At 41.6% G+C, this 24,552-nt stretch overlaps 1 protein-coding gene across 10 annotated transcripts in view; it reads left to right on the forward strand.

The window, feature by feature from the left end:
- samd11 (sterile alpha motif domain containing 11) overlaps nt 1-24,552 on the forward strand; it is an 88,292-nt gene that overhangs the window by 31,637 nt on the left and 32,103 nt on the right. For 7 of the 10 annotated variants that reach the window (XM_020618434.1, XM_020618458.1, XM_020618410.1 and 4 more), the window contains 2 exons: nt 7,982-8,073; nt 20,302-20,477. In XM_020618434.1, coding sequence (XP_020474090.1) covers nt 7,982-8,073; nt 20,302-20,477 — 268 coding nt within the window. Of the gene's footprint in view, nt 1-6,161; nt 6,864-7,011; nt 7,121-7,981; nt 8,074-20,301; nt 20,478-24,552 lie in introns of those variants that run through there. The other 3 variants (XM_020618392.1, XM_020618401.1, XM_020618466.1) reach the window with 2 other exon arrangements.

Consider the following 24,552-nt stretch of genomic DNA (forward strand, 5'->3'; position numbering starts at 1 on the left):
AGCTCTCCACCTCCCACCCCCAGCCCTGTCCAAGGTCTAATGTTACTCTGCTTGCTTGCCAACTCTGAAATTCTGGAGTTACAGAATTGTGTTGGCCCCAGACTTGTTCAGTAAAATATTTTTGGGGGAATTTCTGGTGAAGGTTTAGCCTAAGGCTTGGGGTATGCCGCAAAAATAGCACAGAGGTCTGTGTGTGCTTACAGGGCCCGTACACTGTGTTAAAGCTGTTTTGAAACCTAAAACAAACTGGAAATTTTAAGTTTAACCTCACTGAAAATGGGACTGGTGTGGTTGCTGTTGTTCAGACACTGTACCCAGTGGCCAGAAACACTGCCTGGTCAGCAAATTAGAGACACATATTGAGAATAAAAAGTTTTGAAGTATGATGTGCTGTTTAGCACTAGCACCAGATGGAGGTTATTGAAATGCCAGATTTTGTGCTTTCCAAAGACTTCTGTCAGAAATTCAGCACAATGATCCACGTTTCCCCCTTCTATTTTGTGATCTCTCTCCATGTCTACTAACATAGCACATGCAGAGCCCAAAGACTGCATCCCTTGAAACATTTTCTGATATTAAATTCCAGCTTAGGAGAGCTAAACTCCTCCAGGACTCCTGAGACGTTTCATATCTAGATAAAATGAGAATGAGTGAGTACAGAACAGAACAGCTACAGCACAACATTGAAGTAAGAGGCAGTCTGTCTTTGTCTTCTCTGCTTTAATCAAGTGGTATAAAGAGCAGAGAAGGTGAAATGCAGCACCATGAGTAAGAATCAAGGTGATTTCCAGGGTAATGTGTAAGTTAGTAATGTGACACTTTGATTGTGGCCCAGATATCTGATACATTACTGGTTCAGTCATTTCTATGAAAAGTTTAGTATCTTGATTTTGGCATTTTGTAACTATAAGGAGATGTGTGCCCTGTGAGACTAGTGTTGAGACCGTGGTGGTGGTGGATTTAGGGGGCGTCTGCCTTATGCGTGAGACCAGAATGCATCTCTCTTCACAGACCTGCAATTAATATTCACTTTTTTGTTGACCCACAGTTTTTAATGCAACTTTAACCAAATGTTTTTGTACCTATGATCTGGCACCTGAATACCTAAACCATGCATTTCCCCATTGTGGGATCAATAAAGTCTTACCTTACTCATTATTTGCCATAACTACAGTCTTTGCATAGTTTTTCCTGACAGTACAATATCAGTGTTCCAGCTGAGATGTCCAGCTCTGAGATTCTTTGCTAGCACACCAATACAACTTAGGTGAATGAAAATTTGAGGTGCTCTTAGCTCTGAAAATGATCTTTTAAAACAATTCAACAACAATATGTCAACCATCTAATACAAAAAAATAAAAACCGTGACACCTGTTGACAGATTTGTGGATTATCATGGGACAAGGACACCCTATTAAACAATGTTTAACTGTTAAAATATCATTTTTAATGCTTTGAGTACCACGCGTTAAACCTCCGTTGTATTTGGTCTATGACAGGAATCATATGCAGGTACAATACTGTTTGCCTGTCCACATACCACTGGAGGTAGGTGGGAAAATATTGAGTCAGAAGCACAGAGACGGTGATCAACAACAGAAAGCATGTTTGGATGTTTTATAGGCTCCCAAAAAGTCTACAGGAGTAGAACTGGTGGGTATATACTGTACACATTAATTGATTTAAACACCTCAGGCAAATTGAATTTTCTCCAGTGTGTTTATCTTCTCGTATATTTGTGTGGAAACAGGACAAAGCGTGAGTCCTCTGAAAAAAATCATACTTGTGCTTTAAATTGTTAATTACTCTCGCCGTGTCTCCGGCGGTGGATGAGCGGGGGAGACGGAGACGCTCCTGTCTTCCTTTCTTTCTTCCAATAGGGCCAGGCCTATATATTTTGCAGCTCATGTCTGGAAGGCTGGCTCCCAGCGCTAGGGGTGGGCTCTCGCTCTCTGATGGTTTTCCAGTGAGTATTTGTCAGGTCAGACTGTGCACCGCCCGGCGGTCTCCGCTCCTCTCCCTGGGTTATTTATTACCTCTCTCCCCCGCCGGCAGCGCTGCGGCTCCGGGGCCGCTGCCCACAACGGTGCAGAGGCCGCTCTAAGGGGGTTCCCGTCGGACGATCACGGGAAGGAATGGACATAATAATGATAACGGTTTTGGGGATTGACACAAATTGTGCCTCATCGAAAACCGTCCCTGATGTTTTGCAGACTGATCTCAGTCACAAAGTGCCTCATACTATCACGATTATTACATCAGCATGAAATTAATTGCCAGAAATGTATCACAGAAAGTCTCAAGCATTTCACAGGTTGCAGCTTTTCAGTAGAAGGATGTGCTGTTTTTCTATAATCTATGGTAAAAAAAATGGTAAAATGGACTGTATTTATATAGCGCTTTCTCACAGTGTGTTACACTGGCCAAAGCGCTTTAAATCTATATTTTGTACATTTAACTGTTAATTAATAATTAATCGGGATGTTTTTTGTCCATGATAGTTCATGATACAACCATCCATAGAATCCACAGTATATTGCTAGATAGTTTTTGGCAGGATATTGTATCTACACGTATTCATCACTGTATCTTAATACAGTGGCTCCATGCTTTAAAGAATAATGTAATTCAAAATGGCAACTTTTAAAGTACAGTCAAACACTAACACACTAGCACTTTGAATCTTTTTCATTTTTATAGTTTTATCAACAGCTGTAGACGGTAGCCTTTTACTGACAAATGAAAACGTGAACCACAGTGCAAAGGATAAAAATGTTTCTAATACAGTTACAATGCGTATGGAAGCCATCTTTTCAAAGGTATATTGGATATAAACTGGCAAAAATGAAAGGGGGATTAAAATGGTGCTTAAATATGTGGATATGTGAAACTACTTTTGATGTTTGTGGCCATATCTGAATGCCATTAGTGTAACACAACAGTCATAACACATTGGAAGGGACCAGGTAAGGACTTATCTCAATATTAATGAAATTGTTCCACCTGAAAAGAAAAAAAAATCATTCTAAAACTCTCAGCTCTCTTTTTTTTGCTTTTGGGAATGTAAGTTATTGTTTTGTATTTTAGACTCACCATATTAATCACACTTGACACAGAGACAAACTGAAAGAGGAGGACACGAATCTTTATCAACAGCCACTTGTATTGTTGCATTTTGAGTCACATCTCCTCATTGTCTCTGAACTGGTATAAGTCATTCTGCTACTTCTGTCACTCCCCACTTCTGTATTTGAAACCAGTCACTGAATACGGCATTTACTTCTGTGGAACTTGTTCAGAGGCTTCCTGATCACTGACTGAAGCAATGAAAAGTATATTATATCACTGCGTTATAAAATAAAATAAGAATTTAATGTTTCCGATTATTAGTGTATGAGATGCACTTTTTTATTTTAGGCATAATCAGATTTGCTGTGAAATCTCAAGCCATCATATTATTTTAAATATTACAAAGCACACTGTTATTATCAGAATCCAGTGTCCTCTAGCTTTAAAATGTAAATTGTCTAAAAAGCAACTAAACTCTAGGACCAGAAGAAAAACTCTGTTGTACCATGTGAGAACGTAAAAGCAATATAAACAGAAGTAACTGGCTATAGTAAGATACCAGTTCACTGTAGTATTTGCTATATTGATATCAGGACTTCCTACTTCATTGTAAATCCGTGGGTTGTAGAACAGATGTGGGGTTTTCAGTGTTAGTTTTTATATCCTGGGCTCTTGTACCGTGTAATAAAAGAGGCAAGAAGTAAGTAAAGGTCAGATGAAGTAGAAAGGTTAAACAAGGTTTCCCCATCGCATCAAGCATTTTAATGAAAAAGACACAAAGGCTGATGGAAAAATCTAGTCCGTTAACACAGGCCAGTTTTTGATGATGTGAAAGTTGAAGTGTTGTCACTGTATAAGTTTGGGGAACCCCTCCGAGATGAGCCACCAAAGATGAGTCACAGTTGGATGGTGAGTGGGTGTAGGCGTGGGCATGGGTGCCCCCTTTATGACTAGTTTCATCAGGGCTCTCCCAGTGGTGCAACCTCCAGCGCCTACGCACGTGTTCGCGAGGTTTCCACTGAGACATTTCGGCATTGTGAGGGCTGGTTTGATAAGGAGACAATCAAACAACTTCTCATCTGAAATGTAGTGTTCCACTTCCTAGAAATGGCTTTGTAAACACACACCATAAATGTCAGCAGTTCATGATTTATGTCACTGCTGCTGATCACTGTATTCACCAATGTGTGGGGAGTGACGTTAGTGTTAAGTTGAAACATGTTGCCATTTGATTTCATTTTTCAGGCTGTGTTCGCTTTAAAGGTAACAGGTAAAGGTAAAAGATAAATGCTGTCAGGTCACTGTTGTTTTCCTTTGAGAGTGTAAAACCTGTTTGGTCTCTTCCTGACCCACAAACCCACTAATTTCATTAAATTCCCATGAGACATCACAGCTCCTCAGCTCCAAAAAGAGAATTGCCAGTCTACTGTCTGTCATTGTCTTGCCACTGTAGCTGGCAAGCCTTTCAGTAAATGTCTGCTGTGTGTGTGTGTGTGCGTGTGTGTGCCTGCATGGTCCTGGCGTTAAGCATAATACCAGTTCTGGCCAGGCTGTGGTCTAGGGCCTTCTCATGCACCGCTTCCGCCTGTGGTGTGGCGTGCCTTCTTCCTGTGTGTGGCAGAGGCTGTTTGGCCTGATTTATATGCCCCTGACACACAGTGCTTTGGACCCCACCTCTGCTGCTTGAATGGCTATTCCATGTGTTGGTGGCAGATCCACCTGGGTGGTTCTCCACTGATGGGGGTCAGATGTGCTCCAGGAGCTCAGGGGAACAAGCCCTGCAGATGTTGTGGAGAGGAATGGTTTCCGAAAAGGTGATTCCAAGTTTAGGTTTTACTCCAGTTAAAGCAACAAGCAGCAGCAGTAGTAGTAGTAGTAGTAGTTACCCACATAATGTACTTGTTTGAAACTTTCTATACCAAAAAATGTGGTTGCACTCGATTGTCAGCAGCTTTTACTGAGCTCTTCTGAAAGGAAAAACCCTTAAATATGTTTTTTTTAAAGTTTTTTATGATCTTAAAGTTGTGTAAACATTTTGTGGAGGCGTTTAACTGTTGCTGACACATTTGAGTAGTTTCAACAGTGGCTCACAAAGCAGCTGCAGCCGGTGAGTATTCTGGTGGGGCTGGAGGGGACACTGTAGGTGAAGTATAACAAATAGATGGCTGAATTTAGACACGCAAGGGGAACGTAACACACCCAGTGTGTGGACCTGCAGCTGACATCATGGGTAGAGCTGGTGGCCTGTCTGTGATCCAAGCCGTCTCTTTTGTGCGGTTCTGATACACCAGGTTTAAGACTGTTGCTTTTAGAATGATCACAAGAGATCAAGTAAGTAATTTTTGGGAACTATACCTGAACTGTAGTGCTAAAAGATTCAGCAGTGTTTTATTTTATGGTCTGTGTATATATATGTGGCGAGTTTCGTGTACTTGAGTGGAAATGACTGTCCACTTTCTCATGCACACTACTGTTGTTCCTCCATTTTGCGCCCCGAGGCGCCGTCCCTCGCAGTCCCCCTTCCTCTCTGTGACTCTCGCCGAGCCTCCGCTGTTTAAATGGGCCAAGCTGAGAAGCGGCGGAGAGTGCAAATCTTGTTTGGTCTGGGTCTGTGAACTTCAGCGTGACTTCAGCGACACACACAGAGATTAAAACCAAGTATTTCCAAAGTTTCAGCTGTATTAATGTAAAATATTACTCAAGCCTTAGCCTATGTCAACATAAGCCTATGTGGCTTATGGTTCTGGTTAATGCCATTTTCCACATTGATTTAAGTAAGAGGAGAACTATTATTATCTGTTCTTTTTCATTGTCTTCACTGGCTGTGTAATTGTATCTTGGTCACGTGTAAACTTCCCAAAACTGAATTAATGTGCGTTGCTTTTTTTTTTTTAATGATGCGATACCGATTCCGAATTTTACCATTAAAAAATTAAAAAATCGCTCATCCTCATTTCCCCAAAGGCAAAGAGAGAGAGAGAGAGAGAGAGGGAGAGAGAGAGGGGGCGACTGGTAATGATCACCGTCGGTGACATAATGTCCGGGGCTCAGGGTTACCCAGCATGTCATGTATTAACAGAGCGAGTGTGATTAAATGTGGGAGGTAGGACCTGTGAGGCTGGCGGAGAGCGCTGCTGCCGCTGCGAGCTGGAAACTACTGAATGGGAATCTATCCGGCAACTTCACCAGACCGCTGTCTCACGGCGACACGGGGGCTCTGCGTAAAACCAAGCGGAGCGTCTCCAAGTCTGGGTCAGCCCAACTCACAGAGAGTGAGTACGGTCAAGTTGGATCGGCCGAGCAGCTTTTTACTTGTTACAGGCGCTGGGCTCTCACTAACATGCCTGCCATCAAAAAGGAGAGGCTAGATGGAGACGACATGGCATTGACTGCGTTCAACCAGTCCGAATACTTGGCTCCTTTAAATGCCACTGCTATCCCCGTGGTGACCCCGCATCCTCCGCCGTACGACCACATTTTCGCCCATCACCGCGCGTACTTGGGGCTTCACGAGTCGGCGCTTCATCATCAGCACCTCCACCATCACACGGACGACTTAATGCTGGAGAGGTTCTCCTCCATCCCTGACTTTCAGCCTTTCTTCGACAACGGGGAGCCGTGTATCGAGGTGGAGTGCGGGGAAAACAAGGCTTTGCTTTATATCAGTAAACTGTGTCAAGGTAGTAAGGGACCCTCAATTAAATACAGGGGTGAGTGGCTCACCCCCAACGAGTTCCAGTTTGTCAGTGGACGAGAGACCGCCAAAGATTGGAAACGGAGTATTAGACACAAAGGTAAGAACAACCTTCACTGTCCTCACGGTTCGTGGGTAGAGCGGGACACTTTTAGTCGCAGCTTATTCTGGGTACAAACTTGCATCCAGTTGTTCGTTGCTGAGTTTTGGAGTGAAAGGGTTACAGCAGTCAGTGCGTAAGGAGACGGATGAGAAAAGGCGCATATCGTCCACATACCTCCGAGGCTTTGGCACAGAATTTGTGCTGCGATCATACACCACACCGGGGCATCTGGAGAAGGCTGCACCGGGACTGAGGTGAAAAGTTAGACATGGATACTCGATGGGCGACCGTTACTGTGATTTTGTCCTCACTACAGGATTCCTTGTTCATTTAAGTGCAGCTGCGCGTGTGCATGGGTGTTGACACTTTCACACGTCGCTTGTTAAGTTTTAGCGAGACGTTTTTGAAATTAGCGTTTGGTTTGCCCATTCCACGTCAGTGTCAGTGTTGAATGTGATACATTTACAACCAATACAAACTTTCAACTAAAAATTTAATGTATAGCTGCTATATATTTTGTAGGAGTGTCCTAGATTGTTCTGTATAATAACTTTGACAGCACGAATACAGTTATGTTGTTCCGGTATTTTTTATGTTGACATTTACTTCTGCAATAATTGCGCATGGTGCATTCTGTTGTCTCACCACACACACACACACACACACACAAACACAAGGTTACTGAGGCAGAACTGACACCAGTTAAGATATGTGGGGGAGGGTGTTGCTCCCAGGTCAAAAATGATAACCTGAGAATTTAATAGTTCTTATAGACAGATGACAGTAGCCTGCTGTTTCTCACACTCACCACACTGGACTGTGGGTCGAATTTAAACTTCATTGAAACTGTAGAGAGACAAGGCAAGTCTGTCTGTAGGCACTGATTCCTTCAGTTATATACTGTTTCTATTGGCTGATTTTTGAAAATATTTGTACTGAAAACTTTTGAGTCCTGAGTTGATGGGCTGAAATAAGGGCCCATTCTCGAGCAAGTAGGTTACATCTCATGACATGCTGTGTCATGGAGGAAATGGGTTTACTGGCTAGAGAATATGGTGGTATACTGTATATTCACTGAAGGTTTCCTGTTTTGTTTTTTTTCTTTCTTTATTCAGGGAAAAGTCTCAAGACTCTTATGTCCAAAGGAATCTTGCAGGTGCATCCTCCAATCTGTGATTGTCCTGGCTGTCGAATTTCATCTCCAGTGGTAAGATTCTTTTATCTTCTCTCTTACTGGTGCCTTTTTCTTTGCTTGCTGTGTAAATGTTATAACTAGAAGAAGATACTTAGGAAATGTACCTTCTATTTGACTTGAGGACAACTTCTTTGCAGCTGAAAGGGTTGAAAGATGCTGGATTGGTAACTGTGGTGGTCAAGAATACTCCTTACTGGTGATGGTGAGCACAGTGGATGCAGGCAACACTGATATAACTGATATGATGCAAATTTTTTTAAAGAATAGATGTTGTCTAGTATTTGTTGTGGTAAAATATGGTAAGTATGAAGTAATATAGTTTTTTTCTCAGTTAAAGAATGGGTACTTGTTTGGATATAGCAAGTGAAGTAATTATTTTCCTCAGTCTGTGGTTTAAATTTAGTTTAACTTGTGTTAAAGCAAGTCTACATTTTATCGTGATGTGTTGTGTTACCCTTCTCTATGTGCATGACACAGTGGATGCATATTGGTATATGCTGGAGCACTGTCTTTCTTTGTAACCTTGATGGTAAAGACCCGACAGGCAAACTTTGATGATAATTTTCCTCAGCATGAAAATCAGATCCACTTTCAGTCTTTCACAGACACAGTATCAAACAGCTTTTTATATGGAAGCATTATACTGTTCAGTGTGGCTGCTGGACGTTAGGCATCATTGGCTTGACTCTTCTGTCTCATTGAATCAGCTTCCTCACCTGGCTGTTAAACTTTTGTTTGCCCAGTGCTTCCCTCAGGCCTCGGCCAGGGGCGCGGTGCCAAACCTCGAGGCCTTGCAGGTGTGTCACGATTACGGCATCACCACTCTGTGTCTGCATGTGTATGTGTGTCAGCTTTGAGCAGGCACGCTGCCGGCTCACCGTTGCCAAATCTGTTCACACAGGTGCAGTGGGTTGGGTGTGTGTGTGTGTGTGTGTTTTTTATCACCACGGAGCGCATCTGTCGTTGCTCCCAAGCACTAATCTTGTGGGAAGGGTGTAAGAGGCTTAGCAAGCTACTGAGCGTGGCTACTGCTGATTATTGTGTGCGTGGCACGCAAGGCAAAGGCGGTGTTGATAAGCCGGAGGTGTTTGAGTGATACAGCTAAACTGGTGACATTTTTCACAGCCAAGAATGAAGACCTGTACACTAACACATAGGGTTCAGCCAAATCGAATTACCTGAGGGCAGCAGAGGGCAGAGGAAACAGATAGTAGAAAAGCACACATCTTATTTTTTACACAAGAGAATGTGAGTATGAATATGAGTGTGTTGGCTCATTACAGACATCAGAGTGATTGACTTCTGGCTTGTTAGGGCTTGAACAGTTCCACTTCAGTTACAGCAGTGACGGAATAGAACTTTTGTTATTGACGTAAGCAGGCATATGAGAGCCTTAAGGTTGTTGTTGCAGTCTTTTCTCCCTCTCTCCCTTTCTTCCTTTTCTTGTCTGGTGGTGAAGCCTGAAGTCTAACGCACCAACACACACGCACACACATAGACTAAGTATGTTGGCAGTTCCATGTGAGGAGGTAGGCAGAGGCGGCAAGGCAGTGGGACTTGAATGGCCTGTACTGGCGTCTCCTTCTCTCCACACTGACTCCCCTCAGGGCATGGCAGCCAGCACTCCCTCACTGATGAGTGCTCTCTCTCTCTCTCTCTCTCTCTCTCTCTCTCTCTCTCTCTCACACACACACACACACACACACACACACACACCCTGCTTGCCTGCCTACTGGCACAAATTACCCCATGCAGACATATATTTTGAAAGTTTGACAGCTGAACTTCGAGTGATCTTGTTTTGCTATAGGTATGAGGCGAGCGATCATAAAAAAAAGTGCAGCAGCTGGTCGGAAAACGTTTCACCTGCCTGCTCAGAACTCATGGAAGTTAATTTGCTGTGTAGGCCTGAACACAAGCTATTTAAACTGACATGACACAAACTGAACTGTTGTTACACCCAGCACTTTAGAATTTAAATATGATGATAATGTTTTTCCTCCACATCCTGAAATCAAGTCACTTTATGATTGATATGCTAGCTGTATGGGCGTGTTGTCTTTCTGTTTTAGCCCGTTATTACACGCTGATCAAGTTTGGAAAGTTGCTCTTTGAAGTTGATGTTACGTATTATGTGTGTCTGGCCCCATATGTGTCATGTTTTATATGTAAACAGTATTGTCTGTATAACCTTATATATGTAACTGTGTGTTTGTGTTATTGTCTGTACATACAGTATGTATGTGTTACTTTGTATCTGTATCTTAATGCGTGCAGGTTATTTGTATGCTCTCGATGACTGGCTGGCTTGCTGTGCGGGTGTGTGTGTGTGTGTGTGTGTGTGTGTGTGTGTGTCTCCTCCCGGGGGGGGTGGGCTTCCTCTGGCGGAACTGGCGGAGGCCGAGAGGAAATTACACTCCCCTCCTCCGGCTCGTAAAGACCTCCTCCAATCAAGGGCTTCTTTTGCAAAGGGGAATTAAACACACACATACTCAGACATCTATGCACTAACACAGACTTGTGCACTTTTGCATATAAATTATGATCTCATTTTCATAATGCCATTTCCAATAGAGTTAATGGGCAAAAGATAATTAAAATTAAAGTGCACCATATTGAGTGAAATAATAGAAGTTGAGCTAGTTTGTGATGGAGTTGGCTTAATAGATCAACTATGTACTGTATGCTGCTATGGGTTGTGCATGCTGTGTGTTTGTATGCGTGCTTGCATGCATGTTGCTCAGGCTAGGTTGCTATGGTAACAGTGGAATCTGTGATTGGCCCAGAGGTGTGCACAACCATGATTGTGTTGAGTGCATTTCTGCACTTTTGTGTGCGTCCCTCTGTGTATCGGACAAATTATTGACTGAGTGAGCCTCTGATAATTTGATAATTCACTGTGGATTTTAATCCAGTTGGGAAATATGAATATGTTTTTAGACATGGAAATACAGTAACTGCCTAATAACACTTTAATGCCTCTTGTCTTTCGATCTATGAATAATTAAATTAAACAGTTTAATTTAGTAAATTAGCCATTAGCTGCCACTGCTGTCCATTTCTGCCAGATGCCAAAAGGATAGAGAGTTAAATGTGTGCGTATGGGTGTTAGCTTGTGCTTATGTATTTGCTGTTGCGTGAGCTTCTTAAAGTGTTTAAAGTGCATATTTACAAATTGAATGAATGCATGTGTGTGTATGGGTGTGGACAACTAAAATAAGTTAGTCTCTCTATGAGCCAAATGTGGTGACAAAGCCAACAGCGATACTTCTGAAATCCTCCACCCAACGTGTGTGTGTGTGTGTGTATGTGATTTTCTCTGATAGTTGCAGGCTTGCCCTGTCACATCAGGCCTTTGCAGTTAGTTCTGTGCTGCCATAGTTTTGCAGTCAAACATTCATAAATACACTCGTAGGCATTTATATAAGCACAAGAATACAGGAAAGTAAAATTGATAATATTAACGTTGGTTCGTGATGTGGTTGTAAGAAAGTAGATCATTTCTGAGTTTGGTGATCATTATAATCTGTGTGTACTGTATATACAATCCAAAGTAAACCTTTAGAATATTTTTAACACTAATAAAGTGCTAAAAAGTCAATATGAGAGATTAAAGATAGATAAACCCCAAAAGAAGCCTATTGGCTGGATTTTATTTGAAAGGATAAAGAACGTTCATCTGAGTTTCTCTGGGTTTTCCCCTGCATGTCGTAACTGCTCATAATTCAAATGATCAACACCTTGATTACTTAAATGAAGTGCATGTAAAGTTGTGTACATCATAAACGTCATCAAGGAGTACTGTATATGTAATTAACTGTCCTAGTGCATTTGTGTCAAACTTTAAATGGCATGTGAGATTCTAGTTATTGTCAGGATTCAGTTTAATTTACCAACCATAACTTCATGCTCGACTCCACTTCCCCTGTGTTTGCCTGGGGAGACAAAGGCCCAGTCGTTACCTGTCCATAAAGCTCCCCTGTGGCGGCCTTGGTGAGCCTATCCAAACACTGAGAGAGAGTGAATAAGGGAGGAGGAAGGGGAGAGAGAAACAAGAGGGAAAGGGGAGGGCGAGAGGCACACTGGCAACGCTTGACTGCACCGTCACTGACCTCCCAGCATCGCCCCAGTAGCCCTCCCTCCTCGCCACCGCCCCTCGCCCTCTCTGCACCTCACCCTCTTCTCCTTCTCCCCCTACTCCCCCCCACTGCCCTGTGCCGCTCCACTGGGTTGCAACTGCCCGCTCAACTCAGCGCATGGGGGCCATGAGTGCAGGAGAGAATGAGTGTGTATGGGGAGATGGGGGACTTGGTCGCATGCCTGTCCGCCCTACAGTGCCTTCTCACTTTTTTCACTTTCTCTCACACGGCCTTGAACAAACCGAGCGATGCCTAGAGTCTGTTCATAAACCACACATACACCCAGAGCTGTCTAGAATCAGATCGGCACATTTGCACTTATAAGGAGTTGTACTTGATCAGGTTGATGCTTGATGTCATGGAAAATGTAGTTTTTGAAGTTCTTTGTACAGTGTATGAAACAGTGCACAGCATGTGATACCATCTAGGCTGTACTTTAATATCAAACCAGAATCTTAACTTTAAACAAAACATACCATTACCTTTCTCTAAATAACTCCTCTCACAAAAACGTATCTGAAACTTCAAAAGTACTGACTGAACATGTGCAGTATTTTTAGTATTGCATCTCTCCATCCGTTCATTCAGACAGCTGTTTGTATGGTAGAATGTGCTAAAATATATAAAATGCCACACTTACTGTGACTGGAGATGCTCTTCATATGCATCTTTTGACAAACAAAAAAGATTTGTTGAGTCGCACCTTTTGCCAGTGCAAATGGTAAATGGTCTTATACTTGTATAGCGCCTTTCTATGCTTTTACAGCACACTCAAAGCGCTTTCACATTATTCGGCCATTCACCCATTCGCACTCCCAAGCACTCACGCATTCACACGCCGGTGACATCACCGGGAGCAACTGGGGGTTCAGTGTCTTGCTCAAGGACACCTCGACACGTTGACTGGACAAGCCGGGAATCGAACCGCTAATCCTCCGGTTAGGAAATGACCCGCTCTACCTCCTGAGCCACAACCGCCCCCTCAAATGTGTTCTCATTTTACCCTTTCAGAAAAATATATTTATTTGTGTCCTTGTTATTTGCTTGGTCAGAAATATTTTCGCTGCAAACCAAGAGTGACGAGGCAAAAGCCCTCCACCAACATTAAAGTAGAAACTCTGTCATCTTTGTTTTAGTTTTAAACATGCAAAACATGACTGATTGTCTTTAAGTGAATTAGGTGTCGCAGGATGTTTTACAAATAAGCTCATGTATTCTGTCACCACAGATGTTAAAAAAAAACAAAAAGGAATGTTTTCCTCTTATGTTTTAGAAACATGGAATGTAGTACAGACAGATTGACAGAAAGATGAACAAGCAGCGACTCAGCATTACTAGTCTGATATGTCAGAGTAAAAGGAAAAGCACAGTGATGGCCTTTTATGAGAGAGAAGTAGAAACTGTGGTACCAAAATATAAATTGTCACACTGGACAGTGAATACTGATTATAGACCTGTACAAATGTGGGCTTATTTACAGGTGTTCTTGGAGATATTGCAGTGTTTTCATGTGTGCATTAAGAATGTGATTATAACCTGATTAGGCAAATATAAGGCTTGTCAGTTGTTTTGTGGCCTGTAAAGTCTAATGTTCCTTTGTCTGATTTCTTTCACTATTTTGATTCTGAACATGCACCAGGAAGGTCATGGAGTACAGTAGATGCAAATTGGTGTTTTTATAAGCAAACAGTGTCATGTTCGTAGCTGAAACAAAAATTAAAACACCAAAATTATTTTGTGATGACAGCAGGTAGTAGTTCTTTTAAGAAACTTGGTGAATTTGTCAAAACAAACACTAGCTTTTCTTTTCATTATCTTCTTGTTTTGTGGAGTCAGTGAGACATTTTCTGCTGGCAGCTAGAAATCTTGACAGACGTTATCCTGACTATGTTGTTATTGGGATATTGCAAACCTTGTAAACACTTTAATCAAACTATGGGCCCAAAAATGTTGAAGTGTGCCGAGCATCAGGGTAATTTTTATGGCTGGAATTCAGAAGCACGAAGATTTTTTTTTTTTTTCTGAGCAACTTTTAAAGGAATGAACAGGGGCCGTCCGGTAATCTAGTATCCAGTTCTCCTTAATAAATCCATGGATTATTCACAGAAATTGGGTTATACCAGTGCTATTTGCATACCAAGAGAGCCCAGTTTGACAAAATATGAAAAAAATTATAGCTAATCATCCATCATAGGTGTGCCTGTGGAAACACCCTGATGAATTCCAGTGTGGGTAAGTCAGAGATAAGGAGGTGAGACTAAAAGTTGAGAATTTGTCATTCGTATTTTGTGATGAACTGGATCTCAGGGTCACACTAGTTTGTTTTGGCCTTGTTTCAGAGCTTTTATGTGAGCGTGGTAGTGACCGCTTCACCCCCTCTGCTACCTCCCCCTTGCTCATTTTTTTCCTCTCTCCTTCTCTATCGTCTCCTCCTCATTCCCCCTCCCCTTTTCCACTAGTGCTCGCGCCAAGACGGCCCGCCATCCCGCCTCCACACACATACACATGCTGCGAGGTAACGGCAGACAGGCGCGTGACTCATTAGGCATTCGTCCCCCAGGGAGATCGCTGGGGGGGCGCGTGCGAGGGAAGGAGAGCGCCGCAGCTGCAGGAATGTCATGGGCGGCTACCACTGCGCGCACATGTTTGTGTGTGTGGGTGTGCGCCTGCTAATTCTGGTTGGAGCCAGCAGCAGGGCACTGCACCTTTCAGGAAATAACGCAAGGAGAAAGAAGGCAGCACACTTATTAGTCCTCTTTTCCACCAAGAGCTCATTTAAAAGTCTGAAATTTTAGAGAGAAAACATTCATCTTATAATTTCTGCTAGAATTTAAACACCTTTTCTGGTTAATGTGCTGTAGCTCTGATATGAGCCTGTATAGTTTTCACTACAACAGCATTTGGCTGCTTTAAGACCAAGCCATTACTATGCCACCCAAATGAGTTACAGATACTTATACGGTGTAAGCTCATTACTCACGATAGTTTTCCTTTCCTTAGCACTCTTACCAACATCTCCCAAAGAAACAGAAATGAATGCAGAGGATGTTTTTTGGTTCATGATGACCATACTGGAGTACTTTTGACCTCTTGCCTCAGGATTGTTTTCAGTAATCTAATGAACCAAATTACTACAGTGTATCCAGTACCTGGGTAAGTCTCAGCCCAACACAATAAACAGAATTCGATTCCCCTGAAACCTCGGGTGGACTTGAAAATTTGGAAGGCAGTGTAAAATATGCGGCTATTAACTAAGGCCAGTTTACATTATTGGTTCACTGCAAACCATTTAATGTTGAACATATCAAATCTCATCCACTTTCCAAATTAAATCAATTGAAGTTCTAATCATGCTAAAATCATGTTATCCCAAAATAGTGCAACTTGCTAAAAATATAGAAAAACTAAGAAGACACTAGAAATTCCTTAAGTCTATATTCAGTAACTGAAAAGTTAGGTGAAAATTTATTTTAAGAGGTGCGATATGCAAGAGATTTTGCTGTACAGTTATCACATTGGTCCTTTGGCCTAAGAACTGGCTGATTTAGATGTATAATGCACAAAGATGGAACACAATAAACTGTAATGTCAAATCTTTTTATTGCTCTGTCTGGTAGATTACTTGCATCTCTGTTTATCTGACCTATGGTTACATAAGTATAACGAACACCTACACTACTGTTCACCCTTTCTGTTGGGACTCACAACATCTAACTCACATTTCAATCTTAAAACATTTGCAGTTCAACTTCTAGTATTTCGGATCATGTTGTATTTATTGAAGAATTCATGTATCCTACTAATATATGAATGTGAACGAAGTGTGTGTTTATAGGGAGTGTTACTGAACACTTATGTCCTCACAAGACCATTATAATTGTCTGTTGTTAGTCAGTGTGTCCTAATGCATGTGCATGTGTACATCTGTGTCTTTTGTATTTCTAGCATGTTAATGTGAAGCACAGATATATTTCTTGGCTGCCTGGCTGTCAGACAGAAAGCGTGGGAGGCGGTATTCATAGAGGTGCTTTTAGTGGGACTTTTATGAGAGACTTTTTTCCATGGCTGAAAGGAGGTTGACCACACACAGTAAGGTTGCCTCAGCCCTGCATGCAGGCATGTGTTTGTGTGTGTGTGTACGTATGAACGTGAATGTTCAGGCGCCCTTCCTTTGAGCGCCCCTACGTGGGCTGCCAGAGGTGTGTTTTGCTTTGTGTTTTGTTTCGGAGAGCCCTCCCCCGTGCTGCGGAAGTGTTGCCGGAAGCAGTGGGAGCTCACCCCCAGTTCTGCGTCAGTGCCACTAAAGAAAGGATCGGGGCTTTCCGGGAGGAGGCGAAGGGAGGGTGGGGGACTGTCAGCCTGGGTATGTCACAGCCATGTGGGTGGCTGTCTACACACTGGCACACACAGCCACAGTCACGACTGTTCATAGACAAACTGTTCTTGTATGCACTGTATTGCTGGCATGCTGCAAGTAAAACACCCTGCTTTGGAAGGGAATTCTAAGGAACAGGTGCATGTGTGGTGCATGTGCACGTGTGTTTTCCTTGACGATGTGAGGGGATCGATAAATAAAGTTGGAGGTGGAGAAATTGTGTTTAACTGGTGTGGGTGCCTGACAGATCTGACTGGGTTGCATTCATGGATGAGTGTTGTTCTGTTGTGATGTTTCACTGTCCTGTTGAGGCTTCAGCACTAACATCCCACAGCGAAGCCTTGGGTGGAGGTAGCAAGAGTATCAGAAAGTGATGCACTGTGCTCAAACGCTGGAGCAGAACTTGTACAGAGCTCCAACAGAAAAAAGAAAGGAGGAAAAAAAAATCTCTCTTCAAGGAATAAACAGAAGAGAGGCGTGAGCAGAACTTTGTGGCCTGCTCATCCTAGGGGATGTTTTCATCTTTCTCTGACTTCCCCCTCCCAACACTTTTTAATGTCTGCCATTTGATAGATTCCAGAGGGGCTGCACCTGTTTGCCTCTTGGCTAGCAGCCCCCAGATCCCTCCTCCTGCCCCCGCCTGCCACTCAAGTTGCCACGCCTCCTGGGATGGAAGCAGGGAGGACTGGTGGAGAGCAGGCTTGTGTGTGGTGGAAGGGATAGCTGGAGGGCTTGAAGGCGTCCGGGAGTAAGAGATGTAGGCACAGGCCTAGATAGAGAGTGGAATACAGTTTGAAATCCAAGTCCACTCTCCCACACTGGGCAGACCTTGCCTCTCTTATGTTTGGACTCACCACATTCTCTTTCATTTCTGTATTTTTTCTCAGCTTTTCTTTTCTCTGTCCTGTACAAATCCACATCTGCTCTCTCTCTCTTCCTTGTTAACTTTTCTCTTCAGCCTGTCTTCCCCTTGCTCTTCTCCAGTTTCCTCCCCTGGTTCAGCCTCTTCTCTCACTACTCCCATCTCTCTACTCTTCCTCTGCTCCTCTCTCCCCTCTTTTGCTCCCTTGTCCCATCTCTCTGTGATAGAGCCATGTTAATCTGCAGTGACCTCTTGAGGTCACATTAAAGGTCACCCAGCTTCACTTTCAAACGCCCCAGGGCCACGCTCTCCTCGTTTCCTCTTTATCTCTTCTTTTCTCTGCTTACTCCTGGCAGCTTTGGAAAAATAAAATCCTCAGTGCACCCACCAACTTTTGTGTACTCCATCAGTTTGGTGTTGGAGTAGAAAAGTATGATACAAATGGATTCTTCTGTGTTTGATGCTGTTGAAAGAAATTAAAAAGACTGCACACATACCCAGTTGACCTAACATAGAGCACTGGATGGTTTTTTCACTATTAGTTTATAATTTATTCACAAAGAGTTCACACAGCTTGATGATATCTGGCTGGAGGCTGAATGTCAGTCTTGCAGATTAGGTTGTTTTGGTTTCAGTTTGGCTCACGGGTACCAGCTACAATAAACTGACATTTCTTTTGTTGCCACTTAACCAGTTTTTGTTGTAAGCTTGTAAATGAATTTGAATTTGCTGAAAATATTTTAAGACAATATTTTGTGATTGAGTGGTTCAGTTTTTTGTGATTTTTTTTTTCTTCAGTTCCAATGGATATCATTTTTAAAATGGCTTCAAGCCTCATCTTATTTAACACTATTTATTACATAAAGGTAATTTACTATATATACGATGTTTTTCCTATGCATTAGTTAGCAATTCAGTGTGTATTCATTACTTGTAGCGATGTATTTAAACCAAAATGACTGTAAAAGTCAGGATCACAACATATACATATATATATGTATATATATGCACAACATATATTAACAGTGGTTTATCATTACATTTAGCTGTTTATATTTGCTTTCAGCTCCTTCAGTAAATTTTATTTGAAATGCATAAAATTGCAATAGCCCGCAACAATGACAAAGTGAAAACATATATCTAGAATCTTTTGCAAATTTATTAAAGATAAGATCTGAAATTTCTCATTGACAAAAGTATTCAGACCCTTAATTTAGTATTTTTTGAAGCCCCTTTGGCCAGAATTATAGCTTCAGGTCCTCTTTGGTGAGTGTTTACAAGCTTTAGAGACCTGGATCCTCTCAAACTCATGAATCAGAAGTGTCTGAACTACCATCTTTAGGTCTCTCCACATATATTCTTTGGAGTTTTACATTTGTGCCTTACCTGGGCCACTCAAGGACAGAAAGGGGTAGCGTCTCCCAGTCTCTGGTCAAGTGAACTCTGGAGTAGGTTTTTTTTCAAGTACCTCTCTGTATTTGAATGCATTCATCCTTTCCTCAGTTCTGTACCAGTTCCCTTGTGCTTGTCGCTGAGAAGCACGCCCAAAGCATGATGATGCCACCGCCATGCTTCACTGTAGGGATGGGAGTTCTGCCCAGAGAGTTAATTTTTTTGTCTCATCAGACCAGACAGTATTTCCCCTCGTGTGCTCAGAGTCTTTTGAATGTCATTTGGCAAACCCCAGGTGGGTTGTCATATGGCTTTCACTGATAGATGGAGAGCTACTGAGATGGTTCTTCCATCTCTACAGAGGCCTTCTGAAGCTCTGGAGCCCCCTGCAGTGCTGTGCCAGCTGTGGTGAATGCAATCGCCCAAAGAAATGAATAAGGAGAGTTGTGTTTTTTAATACCTTTGAAGCTCAGTTTGAACGTGGGCTTAGAGTGGCCATTGTGTTTTTGGTCACCTCCATGACCAAGGGCCTTCTTTCCCTCTAGGAAGAGTTCTGGTCGGTCTAAACTTCTTCAATTTCACTATTAGGCTACAGTACTCCAGAAAAAGCTTTATAATCATGCTCTGATTTATGCCTTACCACAGAATTTTATCATGGAAGTCTATAGGAGTTCCTTGGGATTCATGGTTAACAGTTTGTACTGACATACAGTATGAATTGTGGAATCTTGCATACACAGGTGTGTACATTTCTAAACCATGTCCAGTCAATTCAGTTTGCCACAGGTGGACGCCAGTTAAAGCAAACGGGGTGCACCAGACCACAGTATGGAGTGCCACAGCAACGGGCCTGATTTACTATTGTTTATTGTGCTATTGTTTTTCTAAATAGGTTTTCAATTTGGACTAATGGGGTAGTTAGTAAAGACTGATGGCAAAAATGCTCATTAGCTATATGCGTTTCAAATTACACATAGTGTTCTCACAGTAAAAGAATAGTTCCCAAAGCAAAGCTAATTAGTTGTAATGTCTTTTTGATCTTAAAAACGCATTGTCTTCAGATCTTACAGCTGACACAATATGTGTACTGTGTGTGTGTATATATAATCAAATTGAAATTTCTTTTTTTTATTTTTTTTTATTAATTAATCAAACTACTACACAATCTTTCCACATCCACTCTTGCAGCTCTAACAGCACCTCCTGTAGTGTGCAAACACTTGGTTGGGAATTACTGATTTTATCAATATAACAGAACACAAAATAGGCAGTCAGTACTGCAAAATAAAACTAGAAAAGCTTTGCTTTGGAGTCTTGATTCATTCTGTCTGTACATTAAAAATAAAGTTCAGCAAGTTGCAATTTAAAAAAAAAGAGACATGCACCTGGATGAGCACTTTAGTGTCTAGGAATAGTAAATCTTATTACTAAAGTGTCTGCTTTTCTTTGTGCTATGTTGTGCTTGGGTGCAGAATCGTGGGCGCTTGGCTGAGAAACGCACCATCCCCCTTCCCCCAAACCGGGTGCCCAAGAAGGAGCTGGCCTCTATCTTCAGCAGTGACGACAGTGAAGGCAGTGAACGGGCTAGTGGGGATCATGCCCACATCAAGCAGGAGGACGACTTGCATTACAGTATCATGAGAAAGAGGTGAGGGTCACTCTTATATCAGATTTCAATCCCCAACCTTTTACAATTTTTATTTATTTATTTATTTATTTTAACTTTTGCTGTTTGACTGACACTGATTCATTGTGTTGTAAATGTGTAGGCTTTGACTGTACCTCAAAATGCTTATATTTTGTAATGAAATCACAAGACAATGCCATGTGAGAATCTGAGGTGTCACTTTTGTAACAAATAATTACCAGTAATGTCGTCCATTTTGTTTACTTCTCTTTAGATCCTCTAAAAGCGGATGGCACCTCAGTTGTGTGTGTGGTATTTTCATCAAATGAGATTTTGAGGTGTTAAAGGCTCATTTTGAGGTGAACAGCCAAAGACCTGTGTTTCAAAAAAAAAAAAATCTTTTTATGGCGTTTGCTTTGAGATGTCTAATGGAGGGATTTGTGCTGAGCTTGGAAAGTGTTAATTGGTTTGTTGGTTTGCGTTTTGTTCCTGCTGCCAAGTCTCTGTGTATCTGTCTCGACTTGATTTTGAAAGACTGAGTCACCTGAGTCACCACAGTCTGCTTCACCCCATCCTGTGCTGTGCTTGAGAGCAGCTTAATCATAATGTTTAGTTATGTCTTCATGTCATGTTATTGCACTTTTTCAGCTTAAGTGTGAGGAACGTTTTGAATTTGAAATGAATGAACTAGCTGTAGAATCAACGTTCATTTTTATGTGCATCTGTTCTTGCTGCTCGATCAAGAGTTAAAAAAAGACAGAGCTGTGGGTATGAAGTAAGTGAAAACAGGTTTGGTGAGAGAGACTAAGATTAATCAGAGGAAGTAGTGAATGCTCCTCAGAAACATTTCAGAATAGTAAAAACGCATTTTCTCTGGATCCTCATCCTACTTGTTTTCCATCAAATTGGGAAGAAATGAAAATGCTTAACAGGAATATGTTGTTTCAATATTATCACTGTTATTTTTGAGAAGTAGTTTGCATCAATCCATAACAATAATAATAATAATAATAATACAACTGGTATGAATTAGGAATACAGCTTAAATGATTTCAGAAATGATGGTGGTTTATTCATGTAATTTACACTTTGCCTTTTAGTGTGAATCAGTAAATGGCTGACTAATTGTCAAAACTGAAAATATTCACAGTAATGGGGAGAGAAGAGTGCTCAGGAGTTGTACACGAATTAGATTAGATTTGTCAAAAGAATGTGGACTGCATCTCCTAAAAGCCTGTTTTGATTGAAGTCAATAATTGTGCTCACATTTTTATACATGCAAACACACATACATGTGGGGTTACACTAAGGTCACCTCATTAAGTTGAATCAAATGGGCTCTGAGGAGCACTGCCACTCACTGACAGGCACACACACACACAAACAGAAATTAAAAAGTTGGGTTATGTTTTTTATTTACCTCTTTTATAAAACTTTGTCCCATGTAAAATAACAGAAATTAAGACATCCTTAATCTGGAATCTGGTTTGTATAACACTCAGTATGCACATAAACAAACTTGCATGATTCAGAAATCAGTCAGTCTCTGGACAGATAGAATGCAAAAGCTGTTCATTGATTAACCTCAAAGTCCCCAGCTGCATTATAAGCAGCTTGTGCAGCCTCATTATGGGAGGGGAAGTTTTTCATTTCTTGAGACTTGCGTGTGACACAGCAACTGTGAAGCTTTAAATGGATCCACTAACCTTGTTTAAGAGGGCTTTCCCTCCCCCGACACTTGTGCCGCTGGCGTGTTAAGATGATAATGAATTTAAAGAACACTTATGACTAAAATTTCAGGCTTTTACCCTCTGAAAGGCGACGGACTCGCTGGAGCCGCAGCTCTGGTCTGTCCTGGGCATCCGTCTCAGCCCTGCTCTATCCCCCAATGTGGGTCTGGATGAACAGGATAATGGGATGTCCAATCACGGAAATGTGATTTCCATTGACCGCAGCTTCGTAAGTGAGTCGTAGAAGGGTCTTGACAAATTGGATTTGGCCAGTGGATGTGAAAAATACAGGGCTTCTGTATATGTGTGTGAGTATACAGTATCTGTGCTGTCTCATCCACACATCATTAGGGCTGGTGGCAGCGCCATGTCACAATACAACCTGTGTACTATAACTGCACATGAATCAGCTTGGGCACATCAAAGCAGCATATGTCAATTATTTCTTACATTTTTTCATCTTAAGCTAATGTCTTGTGCAGCAAATGAACTTTGGTTGGCATTGCGTTAGGAGGTGCTTTATAATTCCGGTTTTTCACTGCATAGTTGAGAATGTATACTTCGCGTAACATGAAGGAGTAGATTGTTTAGTTTGGGTGGATGACTGCATTTGTCTCTCGTTGTCAACGGGTGTTTTCTTCATAGTTCATCATTCTTGTCTGGATGTTTTCTCAAGCTCATTATTAGCTAGTCGACCTTCTTTTAAGCAGATTAATGTTAATAGACACTGGCTTTACAGACAATTAGTTTACCTGGTGCTCCATAGATCTGCGCTGCTTCTGCTGAATAAGCATTTAGTGCCTGAAGTGCCGTTAAGCCACAGAGCTAACCGAGTAATCCTTATCCAAATAAGGTGTATGCTCCTTGTGGTATCAAAACTAAAGTCTAGTGTGGCTTCTGTGAAACACGCAGGGACTGAAAATCTAGTTCTGTCATCATCGTGGTATTGCCTTGGTATCAGCACTTCAGATTGTCTGACTTGGATTCATTAGCACTGATTTATGGATTTCATCTGAGGGACTAAATATTTGATGGCAGTAACTGGGGATTTTAGTGTCTTACTCAAGGGCAAAACAAAGCCTACCTTAGTGTTTGTTTCAGTCGGCCATAAATAACAAGGCTTTGATTGAAAAGTGCTGACTGAGAGACTGGGTAATTACCCAGCAACCACCGTGGATTTTATAAGTTATGCCCGCTGACGTTTTGCCTTTCAGCTTGTGCCCTGTAGAGAGAGAGAGGGGAAAAAAATCCACCATACCCATTATTAACCTTCACCAACCCAAATGACGGAAGTTTCTCAGTTTTTCAATCACATGTGAGGCCATTTACTACTTGCTAGAAATACAAATGTAGACTTGGTAGTTTAAGGGGGTGGTGGGTCGTGTTTGTGCTGTTATAAGGTCTGCTGACCTTTTGATTTGATTTTTGATTTGATTTATTCTTTCAAGCATGTAAAGACAGTCGATATGTCAACACACATAATTTCACACATATCCACAAATGCTAATCCATTTTCAATTTGCTTATACCTAGTACATGCTTGATGAACGGGGTAGGAAGAAGTTAGACTTATCTAGTCCTACCCCATAACATCATCTTACCAACATTGGTTTGCAAGCAGTATCTCTACATAGATAATTTTGTTCTACACCACGCAAGTAATCTACTAAAAGATTATTACAGCTTGTTAACCAGTTTTCAACGCCATACTCTAAGTATGGTAAGATCAGTGAGGAATACAAAATGTGTAGTGCTTTCCCGTCCAAAATATATCTAACCCTTGCCAATATCGATATATTTTTTGCTATTTTGTGCTGAATATATCTGATATGAGATTTCCAGGACAATTTGTCATCAACTATGACACCTAGAAATTTAATTTCATATACTCATTCTATATTAGCTCCCCCGATTTTCACTTGCAGTTCTTTATCTAGTCTATGATTCCCAAATACCATAAATTTAGTTTTATCCAGATTCAGAGATAGTATATTACTATCACACCATTTCGTTATCTTCTCAAGTTCCTGTGAAACTCGTCCAGAGAGTTGCTGTAGGTTTTCACCCGATGCCCATATGGTAGTGTCATCAGAAAACAAAACCACTTTCACTAAATCAGAAACCTTGCATATATCATTAATATATAGTATAAATAATTTAGGTCCCAAAACAGAACCCTGAGGCACTCCACATACAATATCCAGCTCACTCGATTGGTATTCACCTAACTTCACAAATTAACGCCTCTGTGTCAAATAACTTCTAATCCATTGCAGAGCCATTCCCCTGATCCCATATTTTTCTAACTTGTCCATTAATAATTCATGATTGATTGTGTCAAATGCTTTTTTTAGGTCAATAAATAT

This window comes from Monopterus albus, unplaced genomic scaffold (assembly GCF_001952655.1).
Source record: "Monopterus albus unplaced genomic scaffold, M_albus_1.0 scaffold6.1, whole genome shotgun sequence".
NCBI lineage: Eukaryota > Metazoa > Chordata > Actinopteri > Synbranchiformes > Synbranchidae > Monopterus > Monopterus albus.